We start from the raw sequence: 20624 nt of genomic DNA, 5'->3' as shown, positions 1-20624 counted from the left end.
TATTTTCTTATTTATATTTTCTTATTTTGACTTAATTTAGAGATCTATGCATTTTATACGTTTTATTTTACTAAAATATATCGAGAAACGGATAATCTTTTCCTTAAATTGATGCGTTCTCGAAAATTCGATTTATCTAACAAACTTGGAAAATATTCTTCTCATAAGATTGTCTTATAATTAGACAGTCGGTAGACAAGAAGTACGCGTTTGTAATATTTGTAAGATTCCATTTTTAAAGGCTCCTCGGGACGATGTTATAACATTTCTCTTTCTTGACATAGAAATATAAGCAAAGAAGCAAAGTTTTCTTCCCGTTACGTCATTTATACATTAGATAAACATGTTTTCTGTTACATTTCTTCGAAATGAATCGATTTGATTCGAGCAGTCTCAATGATCAAACAGTGGCGATAAAAAGAATCGACGCTTATCTCGTATCTCGAAAAACATGAGTAGCGATAATTCAAATTGAAATATCGGAAAATTTTAAGGTTTATATACACACATATACACATATACATACACATTATTATATTCCATTTTGTTAATTCCAAATTATACATCGGTTTTGACATAATAACTACAGAGTTGATTTAACACATTCCGTCAATATTCCCGCGATAACGAGACTTTCGATCATCGAATTTCACTTATCTTTAGTTCCGTTTTCGCGTACGATACCAGAATCCTAGAGCTGACTATTCCGGCGATCACAGGAAATTGAAACTGTTGCCTATCTAGCTTGATCTCATTCCGAAGACTCGATGATCGACAAACTATGCGCGCGCTGATTAAGCGTGCGTCATTATCGATTAGCTTCGCTTGTGTACAAATGACGATAATTAATTTACATTCTCGATAGATTTTTCATACGTTTGTACGCTGTCGAATAATAATTTATACATATTTGCTGAATATTAGCTGTTCTGATTTGATCAACAAATATGCAAATTTAATGCTGTAAATTTTCATTGTTACAGAGTTTCGCATCCTCGACGTCGTCATGTATGGATTTTGAACCTCCATCTCTGATAGATCCCCGAGGATTTGTGGAGCTAAACGCGACGCAAAAAGGTAAATTTGATACGATTAAGTTTTGTTTTGTTTTTTTTTTTTGTTTTAATAATTTATCCCTTAATATTCGTATGATGTATCAAGTATTAACCTCGTAGAAACAAAGGCCGTGTGTATTGAATTAGTTACGCGTCGAAAAAACCTGTCAACGGTAATAACTGCTCGCTATTTCATAATAAACAAATATTCGACAAATATTGCGATTACCCTGTTGCGCTCTTGGATTCGGAATTCGTTCGGAAAAACAGGAGCGAACGGATAAAATGTATGTATATCCACACACACACACACACACACACACACATACACACACGCGCGAGTGCACGGTACGTGGATTTAGGAATAATTCAGAGAGCCTTCAACATGTGAAAGACGACTTACGATGCGACATATCGATTTAATGCAAAATTTTTTGTTTTATTACTTCCGTCGACACGACGGAAGTATTAAACTTGTTTTCGTTTGACGCGATAATTACTTAATAAAAAAGAGTGAAAAAAAAAAAAATTATAGACACAAAGTGCGAGACCGTTTCGCAAAGGTTTTTATCTTAGGTATAAAAATTTATACGTCAACCATCGGTCCCAGTTTTTCTCTCGTTATTTATTTAAGACGATTTTACACGAGCCATAAAGAAACAAATTGACTCAGCTTTCGTAAAAGCTGGGAATTATGAGGTAATAAATTTTTTATCCGCGATTAAAATTGAATTAAACCTTCGTGTTTATTCACTCGATGGTGAGTTCTTTTTTAAACGATATGCGATCATATTTTTTCGCCGAGGAAATTGCCATCGTAGTTGGAAAATTCACGACAATGTGAAGTATGGGAGAATTTAAGCGAGAGGCGCGTAAGAGAAATAGGTTCGCTCGGGGATAGTTTCCGGGGAATTCCGGACGTTCCTCCAACGTATACATCGGCATTTTCGAGGATAAAGGAGACTCCGTGATACGATATCGAACAGTTCAGTCTATCTCCTTATCGGAAGCGGAGAACGTAAAGTACAATAAGAGAGGAAAGCGTATGTACCTGATCTAATTTCGGATTGTTGCATTTGTACGCGTACTCTCGATCGTTATCTGCGAAGGACAAAGGTCTTTCATTTGCATTAGATAATAATATAGATAAAACGGTAATGTGTGTGGCGCGATCAAATCGTGTGATTGTGTGTACGCGTTTGTAATGAAATTGTTATTTAAATAAAGCGCTAACAGCTTTTTCCGCTTTACTTCGGCAGAATCTCACGCTCACGTTTATTTAATTTGTCACAACGGACGAGCAATTGCTAAATACGAGACAGCATTACTGCTTCTTTTTTTTTTTAGATGTTTTGAGGGAGAGAGTCACTTCATGAATATTTTAGTAGCGCGAACTCGAGTCTCCCTCAACGTAAAAATAAGAGGACTGCGGAAGAGCACGCGGAATATTTTCTGAAATAAGAAAAGCATTAATATATTCCTTTTAAGAGACAAATGGCACATGAAAACACTTTGAGTGTTGCTCCTCACGCTACATTTCCGTGAAGGAATTTTCAAAGAAATTTTCCATCGCGTTTCTCCACATATGCAAAAATATTTTTATTCGCGATACGAATTTTTAGAATCGTAACGTTATCATTAATCGTAGATGCGCGTAGATGTGATAAATTTAACATTTACACATCTCGTCGATGCTAAACTCGTAAATTATGAGATAAGAGAATCATGTGGGCGTGTAAAATGCAGGATAGGTGCGGGAAGCACGTGTCATTGCGTCACGATAAAAAAAAAAAGATGATGCGTGAAATCGCAAGTGTCGACGTTATAAAATTAACACGCCACTCGGGCAAGGATCATACCGGACATGTACGCGTGTTTCGGAAATATCGCTGTCTTCCTTTCGGATAATCGCTCCGATAAAGGCGATTGCTTGAATCAGTTGTCAGAGTGATTCGTGGGTGGTTTCGTTGACCTATCGGATTGACCCTGTAATCGTCGATCATGTTATTCCTTTTTTTCCGATACTCACCCACGCGTTCTTCTAACTGCATATCCTGTTTCCCCTTGAGATAAGATACCCTCTTACGCTTTTATCACGCTTTGCTATCTATCTATCGATCTCTACGCGACCTCTTCACAGAATGTTAAATCATAATGTTTTACAGGATAAAATATTTTATAATAGGAGAAAATATGATGAAATATGAGAAAATATGAGGCTATTACATAGTTGGAAAGTTTGACTTAAGTTTAACATATATCGCATGTTCTAAATAATCCACATAAATTTTTGTTATTTTAACATAATATGGATATGTTAAATGATGATACGCTAATACTATGTTAACACAAAATGATTGCAAATTTTAATAATTTTAATAATAATTTAAAATAAATTTTGTGTAAAATCAACATATTTTTAATGATAAAATTAACTTGAAAAAAATGTCATCGATGGTCTATAGTCATTTTCGCTTTTATTATAGAATAAAATCAACAATTTTTTTGTAAATTTTAACAGATAAATCCTATCACTAATAATACAGAAGATATTTATTGTAAAATATATAAATTAAAAATATGCATTGCATTATTTTGACACTTTTTTCAGTTGTTTTAATAATTTAACATTTGAGTTCAATTAATCACAACAGCAATATATTAAATTAACACATGAATGTGTTAAATATTAAACACACAAATTTTAATCGGCATATTTTTTGAACAAGAAAATTTTCCAATTGTGCATGTAATCCACTTTTTGGCCATTTAAGGCGGTTTTAATGATTAACTAATCATTCTCGCAACGAGTTAAGTGAATGGATTATTTCCATTACGCGTCCTGTCTGCGAGCCATTCTCGCAAGGAGTAGATTTCCGCGGAACAACATTAACGAGTAAGTTGCAAAATGTCCGGGAGAAGTTGAGCCTGGTGGCTGAATAGATTAAAGCGCAACTACGTAAAGTATACTGGATATCCGACTTCGGAGTCCCCCTTTCCTCCCCCTTCCCCATCTTTCGAACCTGTACAAAACTTTCCGCGATTGTTCAAGTATTAACTCACTTTTAAAGCGGCTTTACTTTCGCACATTTTTACCTGCGCAAAAGGTCTGCGGGAGGCGGCGGACCTCTACGAGAAAGTACTCTCCGGTAATTAACTTAATTCACGTCCCCCACTGTACGCGGATAATATCAAGCCAGTGATAATGACGCGATAATCGTATTTACGCTCGTTCTCGGTATCTCGTAAAGTATGCATTTTCATACGCTTTATCGTTATTTTTATATGAACTTTTGATAAACTTATATTACGTCTTTCTAAAGATATATCCGAGTCTCGCGTTTTCAAGTTACTTTAACTTAACTATGTTTTTAAAAAGTATTCCAGATACCTCTACGCAAAAAAGTTTGAAGGAATTTTAGTTATACGCCCCTCTTGGAAATTGCGAGTATATAGGGTGTTCCTAAAATGTTTGAATTAATTCTTCCAAATGTATTCTATTGTATAATTACACTAATTAAAAAATTCGTATTCTATTATAATTACACTAATTTAAAAAAAAATTAATAAATTCGGGCTGAAATATACTGCTGTATTTTAAGAGCATCCTATACGGTGTCCTGTTTCGCAAGAAGTTCCATCTTGAAAAGAATTTGAAATGGATCTGTTCCAGACTAGAACTTTTGTCCCTCGCATCGAACTCTTTCTATTTTCTCGTTTTCCCTTTTCCCCGGTTGCGTTATCTTTCCGTGTGCGAAACTGATGGTAAAATAAATCCGAATGCGGATGCTATCGGGAACGGGACTGTATTTGCAGTGGGTCCAGTCGAGTGGCATCCACATGAAACGACATTATTCGCACGAGAGCGCGAGCGTAACGAAAGTTGGGCAATCACATTGTGACATTTAGCCGACTCGGTCACGTACGAGCTTCAAACCACAAGTTCTTTTCATCCTATATGAGCTCCAAATATGTTGCTTATTTGAGAAAGGAATGTAAAAAGCATTACTTCCACGCTTCTAAATGAGCTTGAAAACAATTTTCGCGTCTCTGATGTTTGAAATCGGAAATAGGAAAGGATTACTATCGCTTATGATGTTTACGGACGTGGTAAATGGTTTCTGGCGCCTTTACAATTTAACGATGGCCAGATAATCCACCTGCGAATAAAACATCGTAAATTTCTTTTTTTTTTTACGATCGAGCGCAATTCTTTGAGCTGTAAAATGGTATGCTGGATAATTTACACAGCTTCAGCTCGCATTTACCGTAAAACGCGATAATAAAACTAATGATGCCGTCTTGCCGATTTCTCAGAGGAAGCGATAAAGTTCGTTTTTCGCGAAACGGAATCGACGATATAAGGTTCGACCCTTCTTCCGCCACGCGTCTTCCGACCTTCAATTCGATTTCGGGTTTCACGGCATTCGATTACAAACACCTGTACTTGGTAGACCGTATTATCAGACGGTAGAGAAAGAGAGGAAAAAAAGATGTGTGAAGGATGTGGATGTCACTAGGGTTACACGAGACATCAAGACTAATCTTGATATTGTTTTATCTTGCCTCGAAATTCGAGATAAGATCAAGACAAGATTTTTAATTAATTTTTAATTTTATCAAGACAATTTCAAAACTAAGATGGTTAAGATTATTGGTTTAAAAATAAAATAAAATAAAATAAAATATTTGTCTACAAATTAAATGAGAAAAAATCACTATATTATATGCTCTGATCTTTTATTGCCTATTTAATTTTTGTTGAATAATAATTATCTTAAATTACTTTATATTATAAGAATTATTGTTAAATATTATTTTAAACATTCAATAAATTAAATTATTCAATATAAGATAAAAATTGTTAATAAAATCGAGACAAAACAATATAAGATGTGATTTTTGTTATCAAAATTCTCTCAAGTTCAAGACAAAATTTATTTTCGAGACCACTACAATATTTTTACAAATATTGTTTTGTCTTGAGTTTTGTCTTTTGCATGTGCAACCCTAGATGTCACGTGTGATCGGAGAACGCGAACTGTTCGCTCACGAGTTCGCTACACGAGGAAGGCATGCAGCTTATGTTAAGGTTTTATCGCGCTGTAATGCATCGGCGTAATGTGCCGCGAATTATGTACCGCGACCTCTAACTTGCTGTGCATTAAATTTCGAAAATAAAGCGCTTCGGTTACCGAGCACGAGCTTGGTATAAAATAGATAGTTATTAGTAGTTTAAATAAAGCCGCGTCCTTTTTATGACGCATGTCGACCTATTTCGGCCTGTTAATATCGAGTTACACGGAGATCGTGATATCATTTGATTATGTCTCGCGTATTATAAAGCTACAACCGCATCATTGGACAGACACATGAACTTTTGACCCGATTGTGTGTGTAGTTCTTTAGCGATATTCATAAACACACGTCGGGGCAGACGAATGAATTTACTGAAAATGGACCTCGGCGTTTTGTACCCGCGATTTTATTCGCTTTAACCCGCAATGAATATTTACTTCCGTTTACGTTGTTCGTTTCCGTTTTTTCTTTTTCGAAAATTATGAGAAATTAATTAAAGCGAGGGGATATAAATGACGCGAATAAACGAATGAAACGAACGCGTAGTTGAGCAGCGCATACATGCTCCTTTTTTCTTTCCCGTGAATATTCATGAACGTATTTGAAGCACGGTCGTATCGCGAAAATGATAAATTCGTTATTTGGTATCAATGTATATTTCATAACGTAGCTTTGCGTCGCTTATTGTAGAATCCTCGCGATAAAGAACGTTCTATCGCGGTTGTAGTGCAAATTCTCGAATGAGTGAAACGCTCACAATTAATCAAAACATCGTCCGTGACGAGCGGATAATAGGATTCGATACAATTCTCATTTGCGAATTACTTTGGCTAGTTCAACTGACGAAATGAAAAAACTCGAAGGAAGAATTCGGAGGAGAAGAAAGAATTCTTCATAGAGCAAGGAGCGCATTAATTCAAACCACTTCGCTGCCCGTTCGCTGCGTTCTGGACAACCCGGAACACCCGGGTTATTTACAGAAATATTTGGGCTAATTTGTGTCACCCAGGCTTATCCTTGCGTGGGCGACGCCACACGCGCGTCTGATCAATACGGGACTTTTACTACTCGCGGAGACGAGCGCGCCAACTCATTCATTCACGGCACAGACGCGGACATATAATTTATTTATTCTCGCTTGCGGACCCTTTTTGAAGATATGTAAACTACGTACGAGTAGTCGAATATTCCGTGATATCTCGAAAATTGATGAGGGAGCTTAGTTCGAGGGAGAACGAACGTATATCGCGATACAAGCTGTGTCAGCTGTTTGTAAAAATGTCAAACGGCTTGTCGGACACGATTACCACGCACTTGCGTGTCTCCGATCGATGTCTCGTCGTCCGTCACTCGTTTTAAGGATAAAAGCGAGGTCAGGTCGATCGCCAGTCAGTGGGACCTTGACTCAGTGGCCGTACTCGGTGGCGAATGCGCACGCGTTCTATCTCACCTTCTCTCCCTCTCTCTTTTTCCTCTCTATCTCTCTCTCTCTCTCTCTCTATCAGTCTGACGGCAATAAGCCAGGACAGAACACAGAGAGTAGATATTCACTCTCCGCCACTGTTACTACGTTTACGCTTACTACCCTCTTCCATTCCCTCTCCCCTCCGCGATCGTTCGTATACGCCTACGATACTCCACTCACGTGTACGACACGATTCTCCTACGCAACGCGATTAATGAATACGTCACGAAGAGGTCTGCGCCCGACACTCAATTCCCTGACCTGACCTCCTACGCTCGAAAAGGTAAAGCCAATCCTCAAGCGATTTAGAATAGGAGATTGGAATAATCTCATCTCCACGACGAGATCGATTACCAAAGACATCTTTCTGCTTACATATTTCAGTGAAGAATCCTCGAGTGCGATTCTCGTTCATGCATATATCTTCATTTTATCGATTGCTATTAGTCGATGGCAATTAACGCGTTCCCTGCGGAGGTTATTAATCATCCCTGTTTTTACATACAAACACAAGCGTTGCCACGTAATCGCGTTATTAGTATGCATAACCGATTTCTTTTCTTCGCTCATCTTATTTCAGACCTTCGCATCGGAATAAATAATGAGAATTCTTTAATTTTAATTTTTTCATCGGAAAACTTCATCGACTATTGAAAAATTTAATGAAACAAGGAAGAAAAAAAACACAATTAAATATTAAATAAATTCACTTCAATCGCGAAGAAACAGAAGCGAATTTAAATTGATTAAAAATACACTATTTAAAAGACATATGCTTTGTGGACATTCTCGATGTCGGTAGTTATCGAAAGAGAGACTGTCACATCTTGAAAAAACTTTTATGATTGATAACGCTATCGGTTTTCTAGTCAAGCATATAATGGATGCTTAACACCTCGTTCGTGTTATGAATAATTATGTAATTTGCAGCGAAATGTCGAAAGATCCTACCACGAGAGCGTATTGATCACAAACGCCACAATTATCTGATATCAACGTACGCGAAACCATGTAATAGCATTCTCTTATTTGACGTAAAGTAAATTATTACGTAGCCGGATGTGCACAGAATAAAAAAAAAAAAAAGAAAAGAAAAACATTGTAACGATCTAACCACGTTCGAGGAAAAAATTTCTCTTCAATCCTTTTAGCATTGGCGTTATTTATACGTTGTTTATATATGCGGTCGGACATACCAAATAACCCAAATGGCTATACAGATATACAAGGTGGAAAAGGTCAAAGGATGCACGGAGATAACGGAACGCGCGTCCCCGTCCTTGAAAAGACCGAGGTTAGTCTAGTTGCAACAATGGTTCGCTTTCCAAAGTTTTAAAGCGCGCAAGCTGTATCTAACCCTGCAAATTACCATAATCGGGTTTGCAGCATCGATTATGCGAATTGTGGCCGGGAAGCTTTGTTCACGCTACCTTCAAATTCGTGCCGGCGAGGGCTAAGCGCCCCCGCAAGTATAATTCTTTTTTCTCGCTTTATATACTTTAACCGCGAATATGCAAATTAAAAATTTTTACCACTGCCAGATAAGCCGCGCACAAAGTAGTATGAAAATTTTTTTTACTTTACGTTTGCGTGTTTATATTTGCCGATTTGGCCACACTTTAGCGGAGTTTGGCCGAATAAATGAGAGGAAAGAAAACGTGTGACGTAACTATAGAATTCCAACGTTGGAAAAGAATCGAACAAGTTCAAGGTTCACTTTATATGTCGAAACTATAGCGAACATTTGACCTCTCCGTCCCTAGAGCTGTACGGCAGAAATGTGTCGATGAAGAACACTCGATGAAATCGGAAACTATGTCAAGTGTCCTTGATAAAAGAAAAAGAGGATGAGGGAATTGAGGTAAGAGAGTGGTATTGCTGATTCCAGAAATCGTGCTGAACTTAAGAAGTTTCTCGTTAGCTTCCAAACGAAAATCAGTTAAGGTAATCGAATCCTTTCTAAAGGACCTCTCATCTTCCTCTTTTATTTGCCTTGGAAAATGCAGTTTCGCGCTTAATTTCGTACTTGCGTTTACGAGGAATTTTTCAAGAGATAACGTTTATCTATAATAGGAATGCGCAGCCCTTCGCGCTGACAAATGTTCCCCTTATCTCAGCGATACCGCCTTTTCATTGGTCCAGCGAATTATTCGACCCTTCGATAAGGGAGAGAATAAGTTTGGCCACGAATCTTCGAGTGTCGCGTGCCATTATTTAAACAAGCGGCTTAACTCCGTCAAACTTATTCCGAGCTGTCTTATCTCTAGCGACGTTCAATTTCAGAGAACAATCCAAAGTAATCGCTAATCCTTTGTCGATCCTTTGCTCGTTTTAGGACCACAAATGTACTTCGTCGCAGATGTTCCTCGACTTGAATTTCGGGAATATCCGCCGCACAAATCTGGAGAATCTGTACACTCTGTTAGAAAATTTGTTTCTTTGTTAAAAAATATGCCGGTTAAAATTTTTAAATATTTATTCATGTGTTAATTTAAGATATTACTATTGTGCTTGATTAAATTGAAAAAAATCTCAAATGTCAAATTATTAAAACAATTGAAAAAAGTATAAAAATAATACAATGTGCGCATATTTTTAATTTCACACAATAAATATGTTTCGTATTATTAGTGACAGGATGTATCAGTTAAAATTTACAAAAAAAAAAAAAAAGTTGATTTTATCCTATAATAAGAGTGAGAAAGACTATAGATTGTCGATAAAATTTTTTCAAGTTAATTTTATCATTAAAAATATTGTTGATTTTGTGCAATATTTATTTGAAATTACTATGAAATTTGCATTTATTTTGTATTGAAATGTTAACATAGTATTAGTGCCACCATTTAATCCATATTATATCAAATTAATACAAGAATTTGTGCGGACCGTTTGGAACATGTGATATATATTAAATTGAAGCGAAATTTTCTAACAGGTGTATTAGATTAAAGATAGAGAATTTCTTTTCATATTTATATACCTTCGCGTACGATCAATGGAAAAATATTTTCTCTCGATACTTTTGACTGATATGTCAAATTCACGATGTACTTGGAAGTTTCTGGGAAAATATCGATTTCAGTCTCGCTATATCGTTGCTATTCGCCGGGTACGGCGGGCGAACTTTTAGCGTTTTCGCGTGCTTCAGACACATCGACCGGCAACTTTGCAAAGCGATCGTTAAAGTAGCGGTAACCCTCGAACGATTCTTATAGGCGTCGTCCGGGAATCGTGCAATTTAATGGAATTTGCATTTTTCCTCCAAGTCTCATCAAAGTTAGTTGAGAGAATCGTAATTGGTTAAGATTATAACATTCTTAAGAAGATAATAGCCTTTCGTGTCTTCCTATTCAATATGCGATGCGAAAGCAAAACCGGAAACAAAAATTTGTCACCGATATTTAACGCAACCTATAGTTATGTCACAATTTCTATTAGTTTCATATTATTCGATTAATTTAAAGTCAATTTTAAGACAAAGTCGAGGATAAAGCTTGGCCTTGTGGCTGCAAGGATTATCCTTTTTCAGTCCTATTTTCCATCCTCTTAGAGAGAAACGCGACGTTTGCATTTTCAACTTTTAATATCCTCTTTACCCTAATTTGTCATTTCCATGCATAAGATTATCCACTTCTGACAGTACTTGCTTATCAAAAAAAAGGAAAAAAAAATAGCAATCTTTCATCTAGACCCAAGGAGAGGAGACAGCGGAATGTCCGGATAGTGTGGCAAGCTTTCTCTTTCTCTCTCGATGAATAGAAATGTAATTTCACTTTAATTGCTAATTCTATCGCCGGTTACGCAAGTGAAAGAACGCGGTGAGTTATGTCACATCCGTGTGCATTCGATATATCGATTCATCTTTCAGCGTGACTCGACGCGACGCGACGTGTCCTTGTTATTTCGTGCAACGGTCAGACGGTCGCCAGACTGGCGTAGATGAAAATAGTCAGGCACATTTAGAACAAACGTGGAAACGAATCGACAACCTCCGAGCAACTCCCGTGTTGAAGCGCACTTCGATCGATGTGCATACTTGCGATGACAGTATTCAAGGCCAGCGATATCGTAAATCGACGCCAATTTTTTGCATTCTCATTTTATTTCAGTTATTTTTTACATGTCGGTATTATTTTAGAAATACGTACGCTAATATATTCGTAACAATTTTTATCTTTTGATTCATAAAGGTCTTACTTACCGCTCACTCTTAATTACGTTCACTATGTGATTATTCAAAAGAGCCTCTTTGTAAGTTCTTTTATTTTATTTAATATATTTTATTTTATTTATTATATTATATATACATTTATTATACTTTTATTTTATTTAATACTTTATATATATATATATACAAAGTGTTCCAGAATTAGATCGACAAATTTTGGATGGTTATAAAGGACATTAAAACAAGGCAATTTTGTCATTATTTTGGCACTAAAAAATTTTGATGAAACTTTACATACATGTATAAGGAGGAAAGAAGTAAATAGATGATTTTAGAAATTTCCACTTACGATCTAAAAACAATTCTAAAGGATGAAATCACTCCTCATATATAGAGCGGTCTTACCTCGATAAATTTATTCGAGATATCAAATAATATTTTACACAAAAGTTTCATGGTAAAAACATCTCTATTTAATCATATTAATAAGACTTTGAAATAATTTTTTTCAAAGCTTTTTCTAGTGCCAGAACGGCTCATTCGCGGGCATGGGTTTATTAACAAAATTGGCTTGTTTTGGCTTCTTTTATAACCACCTGAAGTTTGCCGGTCTAATTTTGGGACACCCTGTATACATACGATGCACAACAGGGATAGATATAATGTGGTAATGCATAGATCGTCATCCCACGTTCTCAGATAGAACGTCGCGATATATCAACGAGCGTAATGGTACACGTGTCGTAACATCGTAGATGAATGGATATGCGTGTTTATACACCGTTGTGCATCGTCACGTCTGCTTTTCCGAAGACTGCACCGGTGAACAAAGTCTATACGTATATATCTAGATAAGAATAATCGTTTCGTAGAAATGAAATTTCTGCTTATTTATGAGAAGGATAGAGAGAGACATAAATATAATGGATATGGAGGACATATAGAGGCATAAATCGATATCGTTTCTCGAGGAACGAAACGTTTATAGTCTCTTAAAGCTATCCGCTCTAAATATCGACGAATATAACAACATATAAATATGCGTGCCTCGCGTTTCGTCGAAGACACGAGCTTGATAGATGAGTGATTCGAAGAAATAGGATATATTTGAAGAGAATCCATACGCACAAGGCTTTTAACAATACTATCTATACTACGAACGGAGAATTTTGAATGAGAAAAGTTGCTATTCCCCGCCGAGTGATCCTACTTAGTCGCTCTATGCAAGTTAGGAGCTCTGCAACTGGGTCGCCGAGAGGAGGATCTCTTGAAAAGCGTTTGATTTCCCATAACACCTTTCTAACGTTTGTCCCTCAATATCGCTATACACGTGATCATTATTTATCAAGTATCCTGTAAAGTTTAAAATTATCGCGTAATTATTCTATTATTTATTGACCGCGTATCGTGAAATAATAACGTCGATTTAAAATATTTATAAAGTATGAATTAAAGGCGAACGGAGCAATGAAGATTGTTTTAAATATTGTTCACTAATAATAAATAACGAAAATATTCAAAGCAATCTTTATTGCTCGCGTTGGCTTTTAATTCATTCTTTATATATTTTAATACAACGAGCTCATTATCATATATATTAAAATATTTAATTACAGTATATGGCTGATTATATTGTTCGCGCTAATAAGATAAGTATAGGCGCTTTTCTTAACGATCTGTGCTCTGCATTGTTTTCAGAAACTCCGAAAATGTGAACGAGAAATAAGAAAGGCAGATGCCCAACAAGGCGCGGCCTCGTCAAGAGTGGTCTCCCATAGATGTCTTGTAAGTATTAAAGATCACCATTAAAAGCTACATACGCGAAATATATTTCGCTATATTCCCTCTCCTGATTTGTGCACGATTCGATTGCATCAAGATCGTGCGATATCCGGGAGCATCGGATACGTAATCAGCTGATTGTAGTTTCCGCACTTGTGATCTCTCTCGACGAGAAAATTGCCGCTCTCTCCGCGTCCTTTTATCGAATCAGATAAGATAACATTTAAGTTTATGGAATGGAAGATTATTTGTCTTTTTTTTTCTTATTTCTTTTTTTTTCAATTTTTAAATATCCTTTTTCTCTCGTAAGCGGAAGCGTCAGATTTCATCCGCCCGAACAAAATGAAATCGGCCTCTGGTGTCTATTATCTATGGGATTACATTAACGCGTTGTAAACTTACTTGACCGTATAATTATACGTGGAAACGCTACATCGATAATGAGTAAATAGCGCGGTCGTATTCGATAGTCAGGAGAACGGCGGGACTCCTGGCGCGGCGCTGCGCGACGCGACGCGGCGCGGGAGGGAAGAGGGAGGTGGGGGGAAGGGGAGGGGGATGCAACGACGCGGAAGGCAACTCTGGATATTGCAATTTGTCCGGATAACACGGGCCGCGTATTTCCCACGGAAACACCTCGGCCTGCCGCGCCGCGCCATGGCACAAAGCAAATTTTAGCCTGAGAAAACTCGAGCATCAAATGGTGCTCCCGTCGTGCGGCGTCCGGGGGGAGTATACAGACTATAAACGCGAGTGTTATTTCGAGCGTTCGCCAAATAGAGGTATAATATTAAAACGTTCGTATATACGGTGTAGAAAACTTCTCGTTCGCGACATCAAATATCTACGTATGTACAATACTTACGGATACGGAAAATTGTACGGGAAAGCGTACACACTCCCGCATATAAATATCTCCGCAATCTCTCGCGAACGTGAGCGGTTTTTCAAGATTCTCGAACGGAAAAGAGAGGAAGTGACGAAAGGGGGTGAGGGAGAAGCGATTTCGCTACCAACGACACGACAGATTCGTTAATTGCGACTCGGGTTGCAATTAAGACCGACCATTGGGACGAGAAATATATATTTTTTTCTATTACTCTCTCTCTCTCTCTCTCTTTCTTCGGTCTCTTTCTGACAAATCAACGAGAAATCAACAATGATGTAACGCGATGGATTAAAGCGTATCGGCGATAAACGTTAGAGGAGCCATTATGTCGGAATACGAAATGCAACCACATCAAGTTTAGATTGCGCTCTCTGTCTCAGGGGTACCGACCTTTCTGCATCATTTATAGCGGATCGATCCTTTGCTCTTCCGCCCCCTCCTTCGTCCTCCCACGTCCTCTCGTTTCGCAAGTTCGTTAGCTATTTGGAGTTTAAGAGCTCGCGACTACGACTAGTTTCGTCACTTGTGAATTCCAATTCGTTCCTTCGTGCTTCACCCGCGTATAACTTTTACACGAGATCTTTATTCGCTCGGGAACATGTAATTTACATGCCTGTTGCACTAATGCTGTAAACGTTTCAGTTAAGGTGACAAATGCAATTTGGAGCAAGTTGAGCATGCGGAGAAAACATCTATTCTCACTTCTTTTATTATCCAGATGTATATCTCGAGTTTGATAATAATTATCGATAGTACACTCATTGAAAAGAGAGAGTATATACGCGTAAAAATATGTTTAAAATTAAAAATGTATCAAGTAGGAGATATAATTGCAGAGTTTAATCCGGATGAAAGCCCATTATTTTTCGCTTACGCGACAGCATGCGGGTCGATGATTTATCCTTCGCGGAGAAAGAGAGAGCCACGAAAATCTTAAACGTACGGCTCGTGGTAAACCACGTCGGAAAATCCACCGACACTTCGATCGATACTTTTGAGCCCGCATTCAATGGTGAACGAAATTAGCGAGCGCGGCATTGACAACCGCTTTGTTCGTCCGTCACGCGATAAATTTGCGCCGGTAACCGTAGCGTTTCGTGTAAATGCCAATCAGCTGCGCGTAATTATCAGTCACGAGCCACTGCGGTGGATTCCAAATTGTTTTGGCTCCTTCAGTTGGAACATTTGAAAAACAAACCCTGATGTGCGGTAAAATAATCAATTATTCTTACATTGTTGGAAAATTTGGCTTAAATTTAACATATGTATATAGCACGTACCAAACGGTCCACGCAAATTTTTGTGTCAGTTTAATGTAATAATGGATATGCTGAATGGTGACACTAATACTATGTCAATATTTCAACGTGAAATAAATGCAAATTTTATAGTAATTTGAAATAAATTTTGTTGAAATAAATTTTGTTGAAAAATCAACATATTTTTAATGATAAAATTAACTTGGAAAAATGTTATTGACGATGTGTATCCACTCTCACTTTTATTGTAGCATAAATTTAACATTTTTTTTTTTTTTGTAAATTTTAACAGATAAATCTTGTCACTAATAATACAGAGCATATCTATTGCTAAAATTAGAAATGGATATTGTGTTATCTTTACACTTTTTTTGAATGTTTTAATAATTTAACATTTGAGTTCAGATTTTTTAACAAGCAAACACAAATTTTCCAACATTGTACACATTTGTCGAGAGAGAGAGGAATTCCGATAAATCAGGCATGAACTTAAAGTTGTAATGACCCGCAAGTTGGATTAGAGTGTATCCGCGCTGTGCACAGTACACTGTAATAATCGATGATCACGGGGTTTAATCATTCCTGCCGCGCCTCGATGAGGAAAGAATAAATTAGAGACACTGTCCGTAACTAACGGCGCTGTTGCGTGCCAAGAAAAAGGAAAAAACAACGAGGGAATAACACGGTTGCCTTTTGAAGATCGAGAGAATATCTCTTCGAATCGTGCAAGAAGGGACAAAAAGATAGAGCGGGTACAAGTCATACTTTGAATACGAATATTGTCTCGGCAGACAATGGCGTTTCTTGATTCTTGTCGCAGGTGGATGTCCCGCTCCGCCATGAGGCCGGCCGAGGGTGATGCTTCAGATTGCATGCTGATAGTCGGCGTATCCAGGTCGAAGATGGCCGTTGCTTTCCTGTCGATCGCCCTGCTATCTCTCTTCCTCACCTTCCACATACTTTACGACAGCGCCGTTTACAGCCTCCACGCAGTCTCCGCCGTCGAAGGGCGCACGGTCGAGCTGGTCTCCCAGGTACGTGTCTCTCTCTTTGACTAGAATTTCATATCGCGTTAATGTCTCCAAAGACCTTCACGTATATGGTTCTGCCATTGTCACGTTGATTTATGACAGGTACGCGCAACGCCGCCGCTTCTTTTCTCCACCTCCAAGGTACACTTTCCGCGAACGAATCGTCATCTCCCCCAGGCCATCATAATCGGCGTACGCAAATGCGGGACGAGGGCGTTGCTGGAGATGCTCTTCCTGCATCCGCAGATACAGAAGGCGGCCGGTGAGGTTCACTTCTTCGACCGTGACGACAATTACGGGAAGGGTCTGGAATGGTATCGGCGCAAGATGCCCTACTCCTTCAAGGGGCAAATCACTATCGAGAAGAGCCCGAGTTACTTCGTGACCCCAGAAGTGCCCGAAAGGATACGCGCGATGAACGGCAGCGTCAAGTTGCTGCTAATCGTGCGGGAACCGGTCACCCGGGCGATATCGGACTACACGCAATTACGTACGCACGCCGCGACCGCGTCCACGTTAATCAACAACGGCACGCCGCAACAGCAGCAATCAATGGCGCGCACTTTCGAGGAGCTCGTTATACGAGCCGACGGTACCATTAACGAATCCTACAGACCGGTTGCCATCTCTCTCTACCACACCTATATGCACCGCTGGCTGGAGGTGTTCCCCAGGGAACAGATCCTCATAGTGAACGGTGATCAATTGATCGAGGACCCGGTGCCGCAGCTGCGCCGAATCGAGAATTTCCTTGGGCTCGAATCCCGCATTGGCCGGCACAACTTCTATTTTAATCACACCAAGGGATTTTACTGTCTGAGGAATGAGACCTCGGAGAAGTGTCTGAAGGAGAGCAAAGGGCGCCGTCATCCGCGCGTCAGTCCGATGGTTGTGACGAAGCTGAGAAAATTCTTCAACGAGCACAATCAACGTTTCTACGAATTGGTCGGCGAGGATCTTGGCTGGCCGGAAGAATAACCATCGTGGAGAGGAACGACTTGTTCGTTATCGACGCGGATCGCGCGCGCATCCAGTGGCGAGTACGATCCTTTAACTAGAATCGAATATCCTCCTGTCTCCAATGAAGAAGAGATACCGTTACCAATCAGCAGTGAAATTGAACACTGCGAGCCGAATACAAGATCCGAGCTGACGTCGATGAAGATTCTTCGGGATTACAACATCGTTTCCATCAGCGATACCTGACCTTTCTTCAGGGACACACTGATCAAGGATAAGTAGTTTATTTGTTAAAATAGTTAATTTGTTTTCGAGAAAGAGATGTCAACGGGCTGACATTTCACGAGAGAGCATCGACGGATGTACGCGAAATCAGCGTCTTGTTATTGCATTATCAGTGTAAGCGTACGCGTATACAAAAACGCGCACATAAATGTACACAAACATACATATACACATACACATACACACATATACACACGAAGTTACAATAACGCCGGCCAAAATAAAATAGAGACGCGGATCCACGAGACAAACTACAATCCCTTCGTGGATCCACGCGGCATACGGATCACATTGGTCCGTGACTTTACATATCAATTTTACATATCGATAGTTTACATATCAATAGGTTAACTAGTTCGTACGACAAAGATTGAATATTTTTATAATCCACATTGGAAGTTGTTATATCGCTTATGTCGTTAAGGATATTACGTAACGCGAGGGATCTCTCGCGGCGATCAAAAAAGATCTAACGTTTTATTTATTGCATGCACGATCCACGCTATCATCATAGATAGGGGGAGAAAAAAAAGGGGGGGAAAGAATGGGGGAAGGGAAAGGAAGGGAGGGAGGGAACGGAATAATTACGCCAATTCGCTCTCTCGCGAATAAGAAAAATCAAAAGCAAACCGAACGAACGCGCAATCTTTTATTTTTCCGCTGTCTCTTCAACTTTATTTCTTCCCTCTCGCGGAAGGACGCGAACCGTTCTTCCCCATCGTTCTCTGACACTGGATAGGACGGCGCAAGCGTTCCTCTGGGAATACGAAGAGAAGTAGGGTGGAATCCGACCAACCACTCGTCAACGGTAAATGTAACGACTCTCACCGAGAGGCTACGCCGTAGAAATCTTTATAATCGATTATTTTTCAAATCCCGATAGAGAGCTTATAAATGGCCGCGCATATAACGTTTTACAAATACGTACACACTTACTTCTAACTAACTTTTACCGAAAGAGATCGAACAGAATGTTACGCGTGCGATAAAAGTGACGTGATAACGGAAACGTGTCAACGATTTATCTCGACGTCTTTTGCCGCCTGCGAAAGAGTTGTGAATAATTACGCGGATAATTAATAATTCGGCTCGACATCGACGAAGGATGATGAACGTCCCGCGAGATGGAAATTGAGATATACGTCCTTTACGATGTCTGTTCGCGGATTTCCAAGATGAAGACACGTTAAACCTCGCGATGACGAATTACATCGTAGTAGTTTACGCTCTCGGGCGAATTTTTACAAGAACTTTTATATCTCTTTCTTTCAGATTTTTTTAGATGTACGAATGATCGCTTGATAAGAATCGCTGATAAATTAACGCATCTACTAATCATTGAGAACGCGGGGGAAAAACAGCGAGCGATATAAAAGAAGCGCGACAGCTTGTTACTTTGAACGACAAGTTTTTCTCTCGGAAGGATATAAATAATCTGCTTTACGGCGCAAGTGGATCGTGCATGAGCGTGCAAAGTGCATCGTGCGTTAATTCGTGCGATAAATATGCGGTCGCTTAGGCTCCGTTTCAGGCGGCCGGGGATCTCGGGAGTAATTCGCGATTCGAAGCCGAATGCGTCAATTTCCTTCGCTCCTACAGGTAAGGAGCTTCTTAACTTCTCAGCTTCTAACGTTTGACATTTTTGCAAAAGAGATACGGTAAGTTCAAGCCGGCGTAGAAAATTCTGTTTGCGTCGATTAAATTACTTTCAACGACAGAAGAGAGAATGTTTATCTTTAGTACAGTGCGAGTGAGATGACTGAACCTAGTTTTTATTTATAGCTATTTGAAAGCGTTCGCTTTATATCCCGACCCCATTAATTATCTCGCCTCCCGCAATTTTCTTAGCCGCCATGACGTTACACGTAGAGTTCGATCATCGGCTCCCAAAGTTTCCGAACTTACACAATCTCGACAATTTCTGGTCTCCCGAGCGGTTCAAAGAGAATCGATCTATTTTTTGCCCGAGGACTCGGTTGTATTTACATAAGAGTTGTAATTTTCATCAAAAGGGCTTTGTTTTATTTTGTTTCAATTTTATCCAATTAATTAACCGGTTCACGACTCCATAATTATTACGCGGTTTCTTGATTAAATTTCGCTAAGAGAAACACTTGGAAGAATTTTTCTTCACGTCTCTACCGCTTCCGCGATGCACGAAAACTTTAAAAGTACAAGAAACAAAAATTTTATTTTGCTCGAAGAATGAATTATGTTTCGTCGCACACTTTTTAATCGCTCGCCTCGAATATTTCGTACATATATATCTTAATTTTAATTTGTGGAAAAGTATAAATCCTTTATTTTTTATTTTATATAAATAATTTATTTCAATTTATAAATCTTTTAATTCTCTTTTTAAATTATTTCAGCTTACAGATACAGCCCACAGATCGCTCGGAACATAAATCTTTCGCGATTAGATTAAGAAGAAGGAAAATACATATATATTTGAATACTTGTTTCCTCTTCATTCTCGAGTCTAATCTTGGATCAATGGAGCTCGAAACGAGCGGACAATTGCTGTTGCAAGTAAATTTTCAATTACTAGGTAGCGATCGCGGCGTGACCGAGGACGAATTTGAAAAAGTCACGCTATCAGAGTCTCCCCTTACAACCTTCCAGTAACCTCGTAGACGAATATTCAA

General features: G+C 38.7%; 1 protein-coding gene across 1 annotated transcript in view; it reads left to right on the top strand.

The window, feature by feature from the left end:
• LOC126851572 (heparan sulfate glucosamine 3-O-sulfotransferase 5) overlaps nt 1–20342 on the top strand; it is a 35491-nt gene extending 15149 nt beyond the window's left edge. The window contains exons 2-5 of the mRNA XM_050595674.1: nt 984–1077; nt 13469–13555; nt 16521–16734; nt 16834–20342. Coding sequence (XP_050451631.1) covers nt 13506–13555; nt 16521–16734; nt 16834–17709 — 1140 coding nt within the window. The 5' untranslated portion in view covers nt 984–1077; nt 13469–13505 and the 3' untranslated portion in view covers nt 17710–20342. The remainder of the gene's footprint in view (nt 1–983; nt 1078–13468; nt 13556–16520; nt 16735–16833) is intronic.
• Nucleotides 20343–20624: the final 282 nt, after the last annotated feature.

Source organism: Cataglyphis hispanica, chromosome 8 (assembly GCF_021464435.1).
Source record: "Cataglyphis hispanica isolate Lineage 1 chromosome 8, ULB_Chis1_1.0, whole genome shotgun sequence".
NCBI lineage: Eukaryota > Metazoa > Arthropoda > Insecta > Hymenoptera > Formicidae > Cataglyphis > Cataglyphis hispanica.
Note: the sequence above shows the minus strand (reverse complement) of the source record. Positions and strands in the feature narration are given on the sequence as shown.